The sequence below is a fragment of the Tiliqua scincoides genome, chromosome 8, assembly GCF_035046505.1.
Source record: "Tiliqua scincoides isolate rTilSci1 chromosome 8, rTilSci1.hap2, whole genome shotgun sequence".
In the NCBI taxonomy this organism is placed as follows: Eukaryota; Metazoa; Chordata; class Lepidosauria; order Squamata; family Scincidae; genus Tiliqua; species Tiliqua scincoides.
This window is the reverse complement of record NC_089828.1, coordinates 9,517,814-9,534,745: the sequence shown is the minus strand read 5'-3', so window position 1 is coordinate 9,534,745 and position 16,932 is coordinate 9,517,814. Positions and strand designations below refer to the sequence as shown.

Sequence of the window (16,932 nt, the reverse complement as noted above, 5' to 3'; positions counted from 1 at the left end):
GTTCCCAGCAGCCGCCCCGGGCCCTGCTTGCCCGAGGGCATCGCGGCCCAAAGCGACAGGAGCCGGACGGGTCGGGCGTGCGCCGGGGCGCGCGTGGGCGGCTCGAGCTGGCTCGCCCGGCGCCCTGCCACTCGGGTGCGCAGAGCGACCCCGACGGCGAGGGGCTCCTTCCTCGGTGCGTCCACCGCACAGGCGCCTCTTCCGTCCCGCGCCCGCCCGCCTGCCTGCCTGCGTCGAAGAAGCTCTCCTGCAGGAGCGCCCCCGAGCCTCTGCGCCGCCCGCACTGAGCGCGCCCGCCGCTGCGCGCCCTCTCCCGTGCGCGCGGGGCTCGAGCCCGACGAGCCTCCTCCGGCAGGATTGGCTCACGCACCGCCTTCTTCGCGGCTCTGCGGTCAGGCCCCGCCCCGCCCCGCCCCGCCCCTGCAGCCGAGCGCCTCCACCTTCAGGACCGCACCCCCCACGCTCCTCCTCTCCTCTCCGTCAGCCAATCACCAAACGGCCCACCCCGGCAAGGGTGACCGGGCGGGCCTGGGAAGAGACGTGGCGGTGGCCGCGACGGGACGGATCGGACGGGAGCTGAGCAAGCCATGACCCGTAAGAGCCCCCGCAGCACCCGGGCCGGGCCGCGCAGCGTCACGTGCGAACGGGCCCGGGACTGACTGGGGGCTCTGCCCTGCTCTGCCCTTCCCCGCAGGCGGCAACCAGCGCGAACTGGCCCGGAACAAGAACATGAAGAAGCAGGCGGACTGCGGCAAGGGGAAGCGGCGCGACGACGGCCTCTCCGCCGCCGCCCGCAAGCAGAGGTGAGCCACCCGCCCTGCCCCGCACACTCCGCGCCAGGCCACTGGCGCTCCAGCGAAGACGCAGCGCCACGTAGCCCTCCGTCGCGGCCCCCCCGACGGTTGCGCGTGACGACGGGGCGTCCCCTGGCCAGCCCGCCCTCCTTCGCAGGGTGGCTGCTGCGGCCTCTCTCAGCGCGGGCTTTTCTCTCCTCAGGGACTCCGAGATCATGCAGCAGAAGCAGAAGGCGGCCCGCGAGAAGAAGGAGCCGCCCCAGCCCCAGTAGACCCGGGTAGCGCCGGAGCCCGTCAGGCCCAGGCGCCTGCCCCTCACGCCCCCTCCAGCAGCTCCGCTTGGCTACTCCCCCGTGCAACCGCAAGGGAGTCCCAGTGGCCGCACACGCCCCCCCCCCCGCTGATGGCCCCGGCAGCTTCGGGGCCCTTGGTCTGCTGAGGTCGGCAGGTGGTCCCCTTCTAGGCTTGAAGCAGCACAGCTTGCATCAATTAAAGCAGTTGGTTCTCTGCATCGGGTGCAGAATGACTATGGGGGTTGAAGCGGGCAGTTGTGGGACACGCAGGGCAGAGCTTGGGTGCTTCTAGGGTGGCAGCTACTGAGGGCACTCTTGGCTGGCCCTCATTGGCAGACCAGGTGCAGCTCAGCTGAGAAAGACTGGTGCTGGCAGGGAACAGGCAACCCTGGCCTGCAGCAGGCAGGAGCATCTGTGCTGCTGTGTTGACTTCTATAAGACCCACACACCTGCCACCTTGTGGCCAGGAAGGGCACCCCAGGCTGTAATTTCAGACCTTCACCCTTACCTGCTGGGAGGCAGAGGACTCTTCCCTGTCTGCCCTGGGCTCTTGGGTGTGAGTGTAGGCTGTTTCCCCCCCCCCCCCAATGAAGCAGAGCATACAAAGGCAGCTGTTTGTTCAAATTAAGCCTTCTCGGGCTTGAAGGGGGCAATTTTTTTGCTGAGGGGGCAGAAGCTAAATGCAAGGGCAGTGTGCCCGGTCCTACTCCAGGGCAGGACTGCTAGCTGTCTTGATTCCGTTGCCAATCAACTGCCGGGGGAGAGCCCAGAGGCCCCACCTTACTACCATCCTTGACCTCTTCTGGCTCCTCAGTTCCCACCCTCAGCCACCATTTGTAAAAGTCTGAAACATTGCAAGAGAATCAGAGGCACTGGAGAGAAGGCACTACCCTGCTCTGCCCTCTAAGCAGAAGCTGGAGGCATAGAGTTCTTGAATAAATACACTCCTCCTGCAGAATGAGGCTTTATTGGGAGGACAAAGTCAATGTCCAGGATGGCCACCAGTCCCCTGGGGTGACTCTTCCTGCTGCGGCTACCACTTTGTCCTCCTCCACCAGGCATGTGATAGAGCCTTCCTTTCACCAGTACGACTCGGTCTGCCATGCTGTAGCTCAGCCCTGCATCCAGAAGCAGGTCTCCCGTCTTCCCACCACTGACTGACTCGCCGTGGTGACCATGCTCCTGGCCTGCCTAACTTTATTGGGCCCACTCTGGGCTTCAGTTCCTCTTGGAGGTGTGTAGAGATCACCTCTCCAGCCGACATCATGTTCTCTCTAGTCCGTGGAGGTGGGTATCAGCCACTTTTACACTCCAAATCCCTGTCCATGGCAGGCTGTGCAGGTGGGAAGTCGAGAGCCATTCTGACAGTGGCCCTGCCTTGACCACTTCTGCGCTTACATAGGATTGTCCACCTGCAAGGCCCCTGCTCCACTTGTGTGTGATCAGCAGTGGTCTCAGCACCAGTGGTTGCTCAGTAGAGGTCAGTCAGCCAGCTGCCACCCTTGAGTCCAGGTCCTCAGTTAGCCTTTGGCAGTCTCAGCAAGCAGTAGGGCCCACAGCAGGCTGTGACAAAGGCCCAGGAGCAGGGGCTATGTTGCCACGCTGATGCGGTGAAGTGCACGCCGGCGCCGTATGATGCGCAGAGGGGGGCTGCTGCGCCGGCGCTGCCATGAGTCAGACAGGCAGAGTGGACCCAATAGGAGCCAGAGATAGAGCAGGACACAGGCCCAGCCAGAAGCCACCTTGACCCAGAAGGTTGACCAGCTGCCGTGTGTGAAGGTCTTCTCCAGCTCAGCACTTTCATAGCTGCCCGGAGAACAGAAGAAGCAGTTCCCATTTTCCCGGCCAACAGGCAACATAGGCACACCGAGGACACCCCAGGGAGAGCCCACTGTGTGGAGAGTTGGCAGTGGGCGGTGAAAGGAGGAGGTGAATGGGGGGGTCCTGCATCTGGGTGGCCTAAGATGGGAATGGTCCTTACCTGAACCAATTGGTGAGGGTCATCATGACGTACAGCGAGGCGAGGAAGAAGACAAAGTGGAAAGTGGAGTAGCTGTAGACAAGGTGGTCGTGTTCACTGTGGACAATCTGCTGCCCCACAGTGGGTCCCTCCTGGCCACATCTCTGCCCTAGGCCAGGTATGAAAAAAGGCTCCAGGCTCTGCTCTGTAGAGAGTCCCTCTAGAAGGGGAGCTGTCTGGGGAGGTCTCTCTCACAACCCACTCCCCATAGCTCTTGTGTTAAGCATCTGGGTTCACGGAGGCTGGAAAATGTCACCTTTGTGTGGTCCTGGAAAGGATTTGTCTCCCAGCCAGAGGCCCACCCACCCACCCACATCCTGAACAGAGCCCCACACACCTTCCAGCTCCTCCTCCATCTTCTCTGGGCAACAGAAGCAGCAGGAGGGGTTCTGCAAGGAAAAGAGCACTGGCCAGATGCAGCCAGCTTTGCCCCCCCCCCCCCCCCGCTGGGGTTAGGTTCGCTCAGCCAGCAGCACTGACAGGTAGAACTGAGCTATTCCGTGTGATGCCTTTGGGGCTGGGCCTCCACCTTTCCCTTACAACTATTGTGGCTGGGTTGTGCTTGAGGCAGAGGGAATAAGGGGTGGACACTGTCCTGCAAGCGCACTGGCAAGGGACAGGCAGCGCCTCCCAGTGACCTGCAAGTGAGGAGTGGTGTGGGGCGGTGCTTGCCAATGGTTTGCAGGGGACATTCATGCGTGAGCCATGTGATGGTGTCATTGGGGTGGGGACCTGTGTACAAAACATGGCACAACCCTGAAGGGTTGGCCATGAAGATCAGCAGCTGCTCTCAAAGTGGGCTTCCCCTTCTGTCTTCTCCCTGAGGGCAGCCAGTCCCTCTCCCTCACCCACCTTAATTTCAAAGGTGTAGACTTTGACCATCCAAAGAGGCCCAAACATCCCGGCTAGAAGGGAGGCTTCATTGCTGCAGGAGGCAGAGAGGCAAGAGTCAACCTCTGGGCTAGAACACCCCTCCTCACAGTGGTCTCCTCCTCCTGCCGTGACTGCTGCACTGGGGACACCTCCTACCTACTACACTGTCCTCTGGCCACTCTGTCAGATTCCCTGTCCTGGCAAAAGCAGGGAGCATCCTGAAATACAGCCAGGGTAGGGCGTTCACAGCACCACTCACCAGGCAAAGAGGACACAGGCATACATCACACCAGCACCCAGGACCGCCACCGTGGTGTCTTCAGCTGCCCCATCCCTGCTCATGCTGGGGAAGCAGATGGTGACATTTTGCCCTTTGTACTGCACTGTGGGAGAGGAATGCAGACCATCAGTCAGTTCAAGCCCTGTGCTCTGAAGCGCTTTTGAGGGTGCCAAGAGAGCCACCTGTGGACAAACCTTTCTCTGGTGGCCGGCTGGACAGGGCAGAGAAGGTCAGGTACATGATGTAGCAGCAAATGATGGATGCCTGCAGGGGGCTTGAGCTTGGCTGTCCTAGGAGCAGAGAAAGGGGGGTTAGTGCTGCTGGTGAGCCCAGCCCTGAGCCATTTTGCAAGATGCAGATGCAATGCACCCCCCAGAGAACAGGAGCTGTTTGGCACCTGAGAAGTATGGGGAGCAGTGCCTCCATCTCAAACCAAAGCTTGCCAAATGCCAGGCTCCGCTAGCACCAATGTCGATTTAAAACCGCTGCACACCTTCTCTGGCACGTGCCACCTCCTGTATCTTGCCCTGCAGGATATCTTGCCAGCCACAGGCGTGCACTGGTCCCCGGAGCAGGCAGGGACTGTGTTGAGCTGCTTTAGCCAAAAGGGCTGAGAGGCGTCCTAAGATTCCACCTTGATCTATGTGGCCGCTCCTCTGGATCAGAACTGCCTATCCAGGAGAGTGAGGGTCTAGACGTGACAGGTGGGTCACTGCTTGGTCATGTGTTCTAAAGGGCTTGTGGCATACTGGTCTAGAGAACTGAACCCAGTAAACCAAAAGCACTGCTTCTTTGAAAGAAAACCCTTTTTGTTGTTGGTTTGGTTATGCAGTCAACTCAGCTGCAGAACCCACCAGGCCAGGGGGCACAGTCAGTGTCTTGGCATTGCTGTGTGAGCAAAGACTCAGACCAGCAAAAGCCAGGAACAGAAGTAGGACAGAGCCTGGCACCCCTTGCCTGCGAAGTCACGTGGCAGGGACGTTCCAGGTTTGGTGCAAGCCACAGGCTGTGCCCCGCCATGGTCTCCCTGCCCCACCCCCCACAGTACTCACGGAAACGGACACAGGGCGTGATGGAAAGGAAGGACATCAGGAGACACAAGCCCCCATTGCAGGCCAGCAGCCCTTTGTTGAGGATGCAGCCATCTGGGTGGGTGTAGAATTTGTATAGGAAGGTGTACGCTGCACAGGCCACTGTGTAGAATCCCAATGTGGCTAGGAACACAGCCACGTACCAGCGCTTGTCTTGGGAGGCGCCTGTGAGCCTGGGAGGGTTAATAGGTAAGTTGTGACAGCTGCCTGCTGCCCCCATGCCATCCTCCCCCCCCCCCGGTCTGCTGGGCTTGCCCCCCTCGCATTTATCTCACTCCAGCCGAAGGACAAACTCACCAGTTTTTGTTCCAGGTGTGGGCAAAGGCTGTGATCAGCACCAACTGAACCAAGATGAATGCAAAGCCTCCACAGACACCAACCACATGCCAGGCTGGGGCAAAGCCAGAAAGCAGAAGGTGGGGTCAGGGAGCCACACACAGCCCCTGGCAGTCCTGCTCAGGGGCCTTCTCAGAGTGGACAGCTTGGCACTGAGTGGCTTTCCTGCACCAGCTGCTGCCAGCGGTTGCTTTTCTGCAACAGACAAGCCTTTGATTTATTGCAAACTGTATGCTGGGGAGGGGGTACCTCGGATGAAGTGCTGGTCAGGGATGAAGAAGGCCGCTACACAGAGCCCCACGAGGGCAAGGAGCTTCAGGAACCAGAACCTGCAAGGGACACAACGTGTAGCCCTGCCCTGGCTAGCATGCAGGAGCAGGGCCAGGAAAAGGCCACAAGCCAAACTTCAGCTTCTGGGGGGGGGGGGGGGAGCTTGCTCACCCGTTGTGCAGCAGGGCCCGGGCATTGCTGCTAGACTTGATGTTGAGGAGGAAGGCCGCTTGGACCAGGTAGAAGCATGCGGTGCCAAAGCACACCCGGTAGACGGCCGAGTAGCCCACCAGGAGGTCACAGTCCAGGGCTCCTGAGAGTCGTTCACAAAGCACTGCGTAGGAAGGCACCTGCGGGTAGGGGTGATCTAAGCTGGCAAGCACTGCCTCCTGGCAAGGCGCAGTTCTGGGCAGGACTGCACCAGGCTCCTGAGAGCTGGTAGAGAAGCAGAGCAGGCTCAGCTCTGAGGCCGGCTTTGGCTCTAGTACCTCTTTTCGAGGCTTGGGCTCTGTGCTGGATGGAGTTGTGCCATCACAGAGAGCATCTGGATAGGCAAAGAACAGGGCTCAGGCATGCCAACCTTCCTCACACTGGATGTGGGCTTCAAGGGCTACAAAGCTCCCCTGGAAGCCCCCCTCCCCACCTCACCCCTTTGCCCCTGCTCACATTCTCCTTGATGGACTCGGCCACTGTGTGAGAGAGCATGAAGCAGCAGGTGGCACATGCCAAGATGTGGAAGAGCATGTACAGGAGCCGGGTGCCCGTCGAGACCTTGATGCTAGGGCAGCTGGGGAAGCACAGGCCACAGGGAGCTGGGCCACAGCAAGAGCAGACCTGAGCAGGCGGCAAAAGGGAGGGGGAGGAGTGACTCCTATCCTGCACAAGGGGCAGGCCCCCTTTCCTGGCTCCCCACCCAGCAAAGGCCAGCATGACAGAGTCAGGATATGCTACCTCCCCACCACCACCACTGAGCAACTGGGGCAGGCTCAGCTGGCTAAGCAGGGCCATGAAGAGGTGCACAGACCCGGGGTGGTAGTCTTACTGGGCAGTCAAGTCTCCCACCTTCCCCCAACATCCCAACCTGCTCAGAGCAGGCTAAATATGGGGGATGCCACAAGCACCCTGCCTGCTGCTTCAGCTGACCTAAGGATTTGGTTCCCCCACCCAGTTCTCCACTTCCATGTCATCTGATGTATTACCAGGGCCTTTTGGTCCTGCCACCCCCAGGACACACCTGCTCCTGCCCACTTCCTGCTTCTACAGATCAGTACTGCTGGCTTTGCAGAGCCTGCCAAAAATTCCCTTTCTTCTGTTCCTGGGCCCTCCATAGTGACCCCCCATATCCCCACCAGGCAAAGACCCTGCTGAGAGCCTGGCTCTAAGAGCTCCTACTCTCCCCCCCCCCAGCTCTGCATGAGGATTAAATCCACTAGCCCAGTCCATCTGGCCACCAAGATTCCAGAGGGGGATTAGAGTCACCGCTAATTAACTCCAGCATGTCACACATGTCCTCCTGCTACAGGAGTCCTCCCCTGGTCTGCAACTGGGTCAGCACTATCGGGGGTGGGGAAAGCCCAATGGGAAGATGCTCCCTTTGCCTGCTGGACCATAAGCGCGACTGCTCCTTGGCAAAGGGTGCTCTCCTTTTCAGCCCTGGCTGGGTGACCACTCCATGTGGACTTCACAGTTCAGGTGCCCTTCAACTACCAGGCCGTTCCATTGGGTTTGCTGGGCAGGGCACCTGCCAAAACAGTGAAGCAACACAGAAGGATAGAGAAACAGTGCAAGCCCCCTGCGCTGCAAGCGCTGCTGGGTGCCCTGGAATCCCAGCAAAGGAACATCTCACACCTGAGCTGGTGACCCATGCAGAAGGGTTCCTGGCATGGAGCAGTGGCAGCTGGGAACAGTGCTCTCCCCTTCCCCTAAGGCAGCCCTCCTGGCAGCTGTGTGGCAGATGCAGGGAATGCACTGATCTCTGAACAAGTCTGCAGTGCGAGGCGCTGACAGGCAGGAAGCACCTAAAATGACCAAGGCATAAACAGGCAAACTTTCTGGCCTGGGATGGGCTGGTGGGGGCAGGGCACGTGTGTGCCTGCCGAGAACCCAAGCTGGGCACAACTGGACTGAGATCCCTGTGGGCCAGAGGCTGGTTGAGGAGGAAGGGGGTCTGAGAGAAGCAGTTGAAAGGGATCTCCTCCAGGCCTGGCCTGTCCTGTCTTGGAAGCAGATGGTCTGTGCCCAGAGCCAGCAGGAGGCTCTGCAGAGGGGGTGGGTCACTCGCCACTCAGAGGTACTGAGGACTCGGTAGCTACGCTAACCAGCCGCAGAAACTCAGGGGACAGAAGTGCAAAGCCCCTCGCAGGGGCGGAGGGCGCCTGCCTGTCTGGCCTCCGTCCAGCCGGCTGGCGGCCCGCAGATCACTGCACGGGTCTACCCTGCTGGCTGCCAGCCCGCGCCTCTTCCGCAGGCCGGCCCCTGAGCTCCCTCCTCCTAGCCGAGGACAGTCAGCTGAGGCCGGGCAGGGAGAGGCTCGGGAGGCAGCCGCCCAGCGGACCGGCTGGAGGGCGCCCTTTGCTGCTGCGCACGGCAGCACCTGGTCCGAGACGAAGCAGCTCTCGCAGGCTCAGCAGGGTTCTGCCCCGCTGAGGAGGCCACAGGGGGTCGCCCCCAGGCCGGCTCAGCAGCGGCCTGGCCTGCAGGCGGGCGGCCCCGGCCCGGCTGGTGGGGCTCCCCCTGCGCCCCGCCCTCGGCCCGCGAGCCTGGGGACGGGGCCTCCCCTCGCTTACCTGGGCCGCGCAGCAGGCGGGTACCATCCCTCCTCCGGGCCCCGGGCCCCAGGGGGAGGCCGGTCTGGGCTGCTCGGGGCCCCCGGTCATCGGTTGTGCTCGGCCGCCCGGCAGGGACAGACAGCGCCTGCCGGGCCCGGCCTCCGCCTCCCGCAACGTCGACGCCGCAGAAGGCCGATGAGCCGAGGCTGGCCGGGGGCGGGGGTGGGGGCAGCCGCAGGCCCTGCCTCTGAGCCAGGACGGGCGCCTGGCCGCGGAGGCGCTCCCTCCCCCGGCCAGGCCAGGCCAGGCCGGCGCTGCCAGGAGGTGTAAATCCCGCCGTAACCCTCTTAAGGGCCTGCAGAAATAGCGCACTGAGCGGGGACCGGGTCAGGCCGGAGGCTCACCTGGAGTCACCCGGGGGGGGGGGGTCGGGCGCCTGCGGGCTCTGGGGCGCGCGGCCCGCGGGGGAGGAGGAGGCTGCCCTGCGAGAGCGGAGAGGCAGACCGGGCTGGGCCGGCAGGCGGCGCCCGCGCAGCGCCGCAGAGGAAGGGCCGGCCGCGGCTCTCGCTGGCGCTTCCGGGGCAGCACGGGAGGCGCGATGGCGGCCGAGGGCGATGTGGAGCTGGAGCTGGAAGCGGAGCCGAACGGCTCGGCGGGCGGCGGCGAGGGCGGGGGCCGGCCGGCCGAGAAGCCGCGCAAGCACGACAGCGGCGCGGCCGACCTCGAGCGCGTCACCGACTACGCGGAGGAGAAGGAGATCCAGAGCTCCAACCTGGAGACGGTGAGCGCGGCGCGGCCTGGCGCCCTGCAGCCCCGCACCGCCCACGCCTCGGGGACGAGGCCGCGTCCTGCCCGCCTTCTGGGAGTGCGCCCGCGAACTCGTCGGGCTGCCTTCCGGGGAGGCGCGCAGGGCCGCCCGCAGCGCCTATGCCGGCGCAGGCCCTGCGGAGCCGCAGGAGCCGGGCTGGCCGCCCTCCCCGGCCTCCAGCGCAGTTGTGTGTCGGGGCGGCAGCCGTGCTGCCCGGGGCCTCCCCTGCAGGCGTTCCGAAGACCTCGCGCGGGCCGAGTGTCACTTCCATAAGGGCCGCCTGGTGGCACAGCCACCAGGGCAGCAGGTGCCCTTCTCCCCTGGGCCTGGGCCGCGATGGCTTTCTTCCAGCCTCCGCAGATCGTGCCAGCTGAAGGAGCCCCCCTTCCGCCTCCCACCAGGCGCTCAGCAGCTGCCCGGCCCAGAGTTGGGTGGGGGCACTGCCCATGCGGCCCTCGCAGTCCCTTCCAAGCCTCGCTGCCAGGGCCCTTCTGCAGGGATGTTGCCTCTGTCAGTGGCTCTTTCCGTGCTCAGCCTCCTTGCTTGGGACCGGAGAGCTGTCCTCAGGGCCCTGCTTGGTCACCTGCCTGATGGCTTCGGAGCGATAATACTCCTCTCCCTCCTGCCCAGGCCATGTCGGTGATAGGAGACCGAAGATCCAGGGAACAGAAGGCAAAGCAGGAGCGGTGAGTCCTCGCTGTGGGGGGCAGTGGCTGCCTTACCTGTCGGTTTCATGGCTATGGCAGGAAAAGGCTGCTGGGCATCAGCACTGGACTGAGGGCTAGATTCTTCTGGCTACAGCCAAACTTGGGGGCAAGGACTGCTTTGTGATAGTCAAGGAGACTCAGGCTATTTTTCTTCCTTGCAGTTAAGGGAAATAAAAGCCGTCTTTCCTGTCTGCATCTTTTGTAGTGTTGTTCAACCCTCTCCTTTGCAGTACCTGCAATTGTGGGCAGGGCAGACAGGTTCAAAGCAGAGCTCTGCCTTTACTTGTGGCCCAAACCCAGCTGAAAGGGGGGGGGGAGTGGATACAATCTAAGTCTTTTCTGTTTCAGGGAGAAGGAACTGGCTAAAGTTACCATCAAGAAGGAAGATCTGGAGCTTATTGTAAGTCTCACAAAGAAAGAGCACTCTTTGCTGGGGCAGACTACTTAGACGGCACCATGTGCAGAAACTCACTTCCTCTCCCCTTTCCCCCCACAGATGAATGAGATGGAGATATCCAGGGCGGCAGCAGAGCGCAGCTTGCGAGAGCACATGGGCAACGTGGTGGAGGCACTGATCACCCTCACCAATTGATCCTGCCAAACTGACTTGTACATCAAAGCTGGCTGTAGCCTTTCGCTGACATTTGCCTCAAGGCATTTGCTGTCTGCTGCACTCCAACTCTTAAGGCTAGTGGAATAAAGATGTCCTTTTTCACTTGCTGCTGTTTGTACTGCTGCCTGACCAGCCATTACACCTCACCCAAGCAAGAAGCTAGTGCTGGAAATATGAGGGATGGGAGCCTCCTCTGTACACCACTTCGTTTCACAGATGCCACTTCTTCCTGCAGAAATGGGTGATAGTTGACAATTCTGGTACTACTCAGCCCTGAGGCAACTCCATACAGAGACATTTGCCAAACTTATTGTAAGATCTAGACTTCTAAACTGGCTGGGGAGTTTTTAGGCAGGAGCACAATTCAAGACTGCCTTCTCATGTCACTTTCTCCCTGACTTTCGATACCCCTTTTTCCAGAAAGCTCTAGAGCAGGAGTCCGCAACCTGCTTCTGCATAAGGGCCAGAGGTCAGGTCCTTCCATAGTAAGTACACATGCATGAACTTCATAGTTAGGCCACAGAGCGAAGAAAAAAAGAGATGGGCACAGCTTGGAGAGATGCATGCCCAGACAGAGAATGATGTTCAAATGAAGCTTCTGCCCTTAATCTGCTTACACTATAAGCCTTACAGCAATAGAATTACAACTGTTCTTTTTAGTACCACTGCTGGCTGGCTGGATCTATTCTTTTTGGGACTAGGGACTGGGTGGTTTCAGGTGGGGAGCTGTTTCTGGCCCTCACACTGTTAGTTACCCTACCTCTGCTCTAGAATGTTCTCCAACTTCCATTGTCACTAGGTGTCATTGCTCCTGACTAACCAAGCTTACTTTCAGTACTCTTGTGTATAAAATAAACTTATGTGGCTCAACTGAATTATACCAGCCACTTCTCAGCCTAAGAGCAGTGGTTCCCAAACTGGAAGCAGGGGATTCCCCCTTAAGCAGAGTGCCCTGCAGTGTTAGGAGTGACTGCCAGGGAAAAAGGGCTTTTTGTACTTGCCTGTGGGAGCAGCAACCTCCTGGGGAGTGTAAGGATCCCACAGGCACCTCTGCAGGGCTCCCCAGGCCTCAGAATGACTAAAAATTGCAATCAGAACCCACTTCCAGTTTTTGATTGCAAAACTAGAAGTGGGTTTCCACTGCTATTTTTAGTCATTCTGAGGCTTGGGGAGCCCTGCAGAGAGGCATCTGCAGGCTCCCTGCACCCTTCAGGAGGCTGACACTGCTACAGTTCAGTAGGAAAATCCCCTTTGTTCCTGACAGCAGCAGAATTCTGGTTACTTTGTCACTACTATTGTCCCTCCCCCACAAAGACTTACATGGTTCCCAACTTCCCTGTAGAAGTTTGGAAACCACTATATTAGAGGAATCTGTATTTGCAAACCATCCTAAGGAACTGAAAGAGCCCCTGCAAATAAGCATGAAGAAAATTCCGGTCGAGGGGGCCATCGAGTAGTGGTGGAACAGCAGCTTTCCTTGCTGTAGCAGCTCCAGTTGCTGGCAGCAGCTCTGTGGTTAGCCTCATGCAGTAGAAGGTGGCTTCAGTTGTGCCACAGAAGAGAGTCGGGAGGTCAGCTTATCAGGAAACTGGTGCTTGGGTGCTTCTAAGCAAGTTTCTGTGCTGTAACTTGGCCTTTTATGCAACAAACACCTTTCTAATACTGGACTGCTGCAGTAGCTGTCAACCAGAAACAGGAGTCTGAGAAAAAACAACTTTAATACTAATCTCATCTTACTTTCCTTCCATTCTCCTCTCACTGCCTGCATGAAGAACAGTGAATCCTTACAGTAGGGGGGGGGAACCAATACCAAACTAAAAACAAGACGGCAGAGAGAGCATGTGTGCTCCAGGGCTTAATGGAGAACTTGCAGAGCTGTTGCCAATGCATTACAAACAGATTAAAGCCACAGCTCAAGAATAAGTTGAGGCCTAGCCTTGTGGCAGTAGTCCATGGTCCCAAGCAAAAGGGCAAACTGGTTGTGCTAGATGCCAACAGACAGAGCCCTCTGCCATCCTTCCATTCATGTCACCTTCCGCTTCTTGGCTGAGGGCCTCTCAAAGACATCACGCACCCCAGCTGCCTTTTGCTTGAAGAACTTAGTGTTTTGTGCACTCTCTTGGCCCCAGGCAGAGTCAAAAGAGGTGGTATCTTGGTCCACCAAGTGTGTGTACTTGGTTCGTCCAGAGCGCCCAAAGTTCTTTACCTGGAGAGCAAGACAGCATGCAAATGGTTCATGGAGTGAATTAAGCCTTGAGCAAAAGCAAAAGCCTCTGGCTCTCTGCATATAATTCTGCCTACCTGTGGAGAGAACAAATCATGCTATGGCCCCTCTGACACAAGCCCCCCAACACACCTGCATGACTTTAGGTAAGATTGTCTTGTTGAAGTGATCCTCCAGAGTTGGAGCACTGAAATCCCTCTTGTATACATCCTCATCTTCATCCTGTAGAAGGAAGAGGCACAGGTGAGTCTGGGCAGGACCTGCCCCCTACAAGCCTGCCTTTTACATATGACAAGGGGTCCCCACATCAGGCAGAATGGATATTAGAGTGGGCAGAGGCAGCTTTTACAGGCATACAGAAGCAATCCCTTCTCAGCAAAAGCCCAGCCTCTTTTCTGACTACTGTCCCATCTGCAGACTACTCTGTACAGCTGCCTTGCCTTCGGAGCCTTCAGATGTTTTGCTCTTACTGTGTTTTGCATTCTGTTCAGGCTATTCCTAGGGCAAAACACTCAAGGGCCCATCGGGGTTTTGGCTGGCCACTCACCATGAAGAAGGCCCCTCTGTGGTAGTACTTCTGCAGGAACTTGTATTTGCCCTTCACGGCCTTGTTTGTAATGACTTTGCCATTGGCACGCAGCTCTGCACGCCGTTCCTCCTCGGTCAGGTTCCGCACCCGCTCAATCTCCGCCTTCTCCTTTTCCAACCTGAGGACACAAATTAAGTTCCAGCCAGGCATCCTCTTCCACCCTCAATGCATTCTTCTGCAAAGAAGGTCTCATCATACAAATCCCATCCATGGAGGGTGGGAGGAAGAAAGAGAGGCATAGCTTTAATCACTCCATTTTCTAAGCATACATCTTCACCAAGGCCCAGTTTGCAGCTGGAGAGCTTTTACACCCTGGAACACAATCCTCCTGCAGCCCGTAAGTCTCTTCAATGTCTCTCTGTTTAGGGAACTAACAGCGACACAGATTTCTATTCAGCACTTTCTATATAGCCATAAAGCAGTCAGCAATAATTTCCTGGGTGCCCAGAGCGTCCCAGAGCAAAGGCACATTCTCCACTAGCAGGAAAAACAAGCCTCCATAATGTCTGGTTGATGTTCTAAATACTCAGCTTATGCAATTAGATGTGCACATGATCTTTTGCTCCTTATCTAAGATATCTGAATTCAATTTGAGGAGTCTATAGATACGTATATCTATAGACTATAGTAGGGGTCTCCGAACCCTGGCCCAGGGGCCAGACGCGGCCCATGGCGAGCCTCTATCCGGCCCACGGCCAACCTCTTGTCCACTGAAAACCTCTGGCCCACTTGGCCAAACATGACTGGAACTATGGTCAGGTTGCATCTGTAGGGTGTTCAAGGGCCAGAGAGGTTGAATGAATGATCCCATTCATTCATTTATTCACTCACCTAAGTTCCACCTCTAATTTATTTAAATAAATTTTATATTTAAATTTTTTTTCCGGCCCTCAACACCATGCCAGATATTTGATGCGGCCCTCTGGCCAAAAAGTTTGGAGACCCCTGACTACAGTCTATAACTATAGATACAGTCATAGATACAGTCTATAACTATAGATACAGTCATAACTATAGATATAGATATGACTATAGATACGTTGTTTACACTGACTGTATTTATGAATATTTTAGAGTACCATTTTTAAAGGAACTTGATGTGATAAAGTGTCAGTTTCACTAACACCTACAATTTAAAGTGCTGCTTGATGGTTACCCACTCCACCCTGACTCTTATCCAACTGTTCTAGGAAGCAGCCTGCGGCATGTCACCTTCAGCCAGCGGGCAACTGTTCCCCAGATCATAACTGCCCCCAACTTTCTATCCCTGCTGGAGCAATTTGAAAAGCCCGCCAGCCCTGATTAACCACTGGGTCTGGCTTTACTTACGCCTCCCGCTCCTCACGGTCCCGCTTGATGCGCTTCAACTCTCGCACTTTCCAGGCTTCATACTCCTCCTCATCATTCTCATCATCTGTGTCCAGAGCATCAAGGGCTGCCAAAGAGCGCCTGTTCTCCTCCAACTCTTTCTTGGCTTCTTCTTCAACAATCTACAACCAGTTAACAAGTGGTGGGTCCCTTAAAGTAGCCTTTGAAGTGTTCTCTTTCCTTCCCACTCATCTACCCATGTGCCTTCCCTATTACCTTGAGGGTATATTTGCGCCTCTCCTCGGCCATCCGCTTGGCCTCCTGCTCCAGTTCCTTCTGCTTAAGGGCCTCTGCCTCTCGCTCCTGGACGGTGACCCTGTCCTTTCTGCAGCAAACATTCAACAGCTATAAGCCAAACCCTCTCCTGAAAGGCACTTGCTATCCTCTGTCAGAAGCCCCTCCTGAGGACACTCAAAATTGGCTTGAATTCACATGCAATCAAGAGAAGGAAACTGTACTAATGGCAGAAGCAAGAAGGTACGTCCTGGACACCCTCCCCACCACCATCCAATTGTATCAAGGGCCTCAAGCCGCCCACGATCTGGTCTTGCCATAGTGCCCCCCGTCCCACCTTTGAGGCACTCACTTGCGGATAAAGACTGGCTTGAGGCGTGGCTCAGTCTCGTCCTCACTGTCTGTGTACTCCTCATACTCAGACTCTGACTCTGATTCCTCCCCAGAACGGCCTTCGTCTTCCAGTTCCATCACCTCCAGCTCCTCGTTCTTGCGTTCCTGGGCTCGTTGGCGCATCATGCTGCGGCGACGCTCAATTTCCTGGCAAGGGAAAGGAGACAAGGAGCATCTTCTCCTTAGAGATCTTCCCTTGCTCAGCGCTGCAGCATCCTTGAAAGGCAGGCACCGTCTTTGGAAACTTCTACCGCTGCACGAGGCAGACGTTTCAGTGCCACTGCACCTGCAGCAGTCAGAAACACCCCCCAAACAAGAGCAGCTCTCTGTCCCCTCGCAAGGGAGTGCAGCACCCAGCAGAGGTGCCTCCCTGACAAAGAAGACACAGGTGAGCAACAGCCCCGAGCGCACTGAAGCGACTCCGAGGCTCCCCAGATGCGTCCAGGGACAGGCTCCGCTCCTGTGAGCCTGGTGCAGTTCCAGCCAGCCGCAGAGGCCCAAGGCAGAGCTTGACAGGGCCAGTGGGACCTGCGTACCTCATCGTCAACCTCCTCCTCCTCCTCCTCGCTGGTGTCCTCTCGCTCCACGCGCCAGGCCTCTCCTTCCGCCTCTGAGTCGCTCTCCCCCACCACCTCGGGCTCCACGATCTTCCGGTGCCTGGCCAGCCTGCAAGGAGAGCTGTGTCAGGGACCGCACAGCGGCCTGGCCCAGCCCGGCCCACCTGCCCGCCGCCGCCCACCTCTCCTCCACGTCCTCGGAGATGCGGTTCTGCAGGCGGCGCAGCCGGGGGTCGCTGGCCGGCTCCTCCTCCTGCTCCTCGGGCTCTGGCTCCTGCTCGCGGCCCTTCTTGACGAACTGGAAGTCCTCGTCCTCCTCCTCCGAGGACTCCACCGGCGCGTAGTCCGGACGCTTGCCCGACACGTAGCGCTTCACCTTCACCTTCTCCATGGAGATCTCGCCTGCGGGGACGGGGGATGTCAGGGCTGCGCTGGGGCCGGGGCTCCCCCCCGGGCCGGCACGGCCCGCGCTTACCCTTCTCGTTGCGGACGGGCACGGCGCCCGCCGTGGACTGGATCGGGGGCTGCTTCATGAGGGCGCTGCTGGAGCCCGACATGGTGGCGGCGGCAGAGCACGGCGGGCGGCTGCGGCTTCTGATCGGGAGCGGAACGGCGGGGCTTCCGGCGCAGGCAGAGTGCGTGAGCGGAAGCTGCCGTGCCGGAGGCGGAGAGGCAGGAAGGCCGGCGCCCGCCCCTTCCGCTTCCGCTTCCGCG

General features: G+C 58.4%; 4 protein-coding genes across 5 annotated transcripts; 2 read left to right on the top strand and 2 right to left on the bottom strand.

Annotated features, from left to right (window-relative positions):
* The first annotated feature begins 485 nt into the window (after window positions 1-485).
* On the top strand, window positions 486-1,305 carry SERF2 (small EDRK-rich factor 2). The gene is made up of 3 exons (XM_066634816.1): window positions 486-594; window positions 695-803; window positions 997-1,305. Exons 1-3 carry the CDS (start codon window positions 588-590, stop codon window positions 1,064-1,066), a joined length of 186 nt encoding a protein of 61 aa, XP_066490913.1. The 5' UTR covers window positions 486-587; the 3' UTR covers window positions 1,067-1,305.
* A 732-nt stretch (window positions 1,306-2,037) lies between these two features.
* On the bottom strand, window positions 2,038-9,238 carry SERINC4 (serine incorporator 4). 2 transcript variants are annotated; one of them, XM_066634813.1, is made up of 12 exons: window positions 9,130-9,238; window positions 6,624-6,791; window positions 6,129-6,501; window positions 5,937-6,016; window positions 5,649-5,742; window positions 5,313-5,524; window positions 4,455-4,550; window positions 4,240-4,363; window positions 3,960-4,032; window positions 3,445-3,496; window positions 3,069-3,216; window positions 2,038-2,893 (listed from the first exon to the last, which is right to left on the bottom strand). In XM_066634813.1, exons 2-12 carry the CDS (start codon window positions 6,679-6,681, stop codon window positions 2,677-2,679), a joined length of 1,527 nt encoding a protein of 508 aa, XP_066490910.1. In that variant the 5' UTR covers window positions 6,682-6,791; window positions 9,130-9,238; the 3' UTR covers window positions 2,038-2,676. The 2 variants fall into 2 exon arrangements, with proteins under 2 accessions (XP_066490910.1, XP_066490909.1); XM_066634812.1 differs by lacking the exon at window positions 9,130-9,238 and adding an exon at window positions 8,744-9,099 and having other exon boundaries at window positions 6,129-6,307.
* A 26-nt stretch (window positions 9,239-9,264) lies between these two features.
* Window positions 9,265-10,953, top strand: HYPK (huntingtin interacting protein K). Its single transcript, XM_066634815.1, has 4 exons — window positions 9,265-9,506; window positions 10,164-10,219; window positions 10,589-10,640; window positions 10,737-10,953. The coding sequence occupies exons 1-4, from the start codon at window positions 9,324-9,326 to the stop codon at window positions 10,830-10,832; spliced, it is 387 nt and encodes a 128-aa protein (XP_066490912.1). The 5' UTR covers window positions 9,265-9,323; the 3' UTR covers window positions 10,833-10,953.
* A 1,599-nt stretch (window positions 10,954-12,552) lies between these two features.
* Window positions 12,553-16,859, bottom strand: MFAP1 (microfibril associated protein 1). Its single transcript, XM_066634814.1, has 9 exons — window positions 16,694-16,859; window positions 16,401-16,620; window positions 16,198-16,327; window positions 15,621-15,808; window positions 15,251-15,359; window positions 14,996-15,156; window positions 13,625-13,784; window positions 13,210-13,299; window positions 12,553-13,059 (listed from the first exon to the last, which is right to left on the bottom strand). Exons 1-9 carry the CDS (start codon window positions 16,773-16,775, stop codon window positions 12,877-12,879), a joined length of 1,323 nt encoding a protein of 440 aa, XP_066490911.1. The 5' UTR covers window positions 16,776-16,859; the 3' UTR covers window positions 12,553-12,876.
* Between the last annotated feature and the right edge of the window lie 73 nt (window positions 16,860-16,932).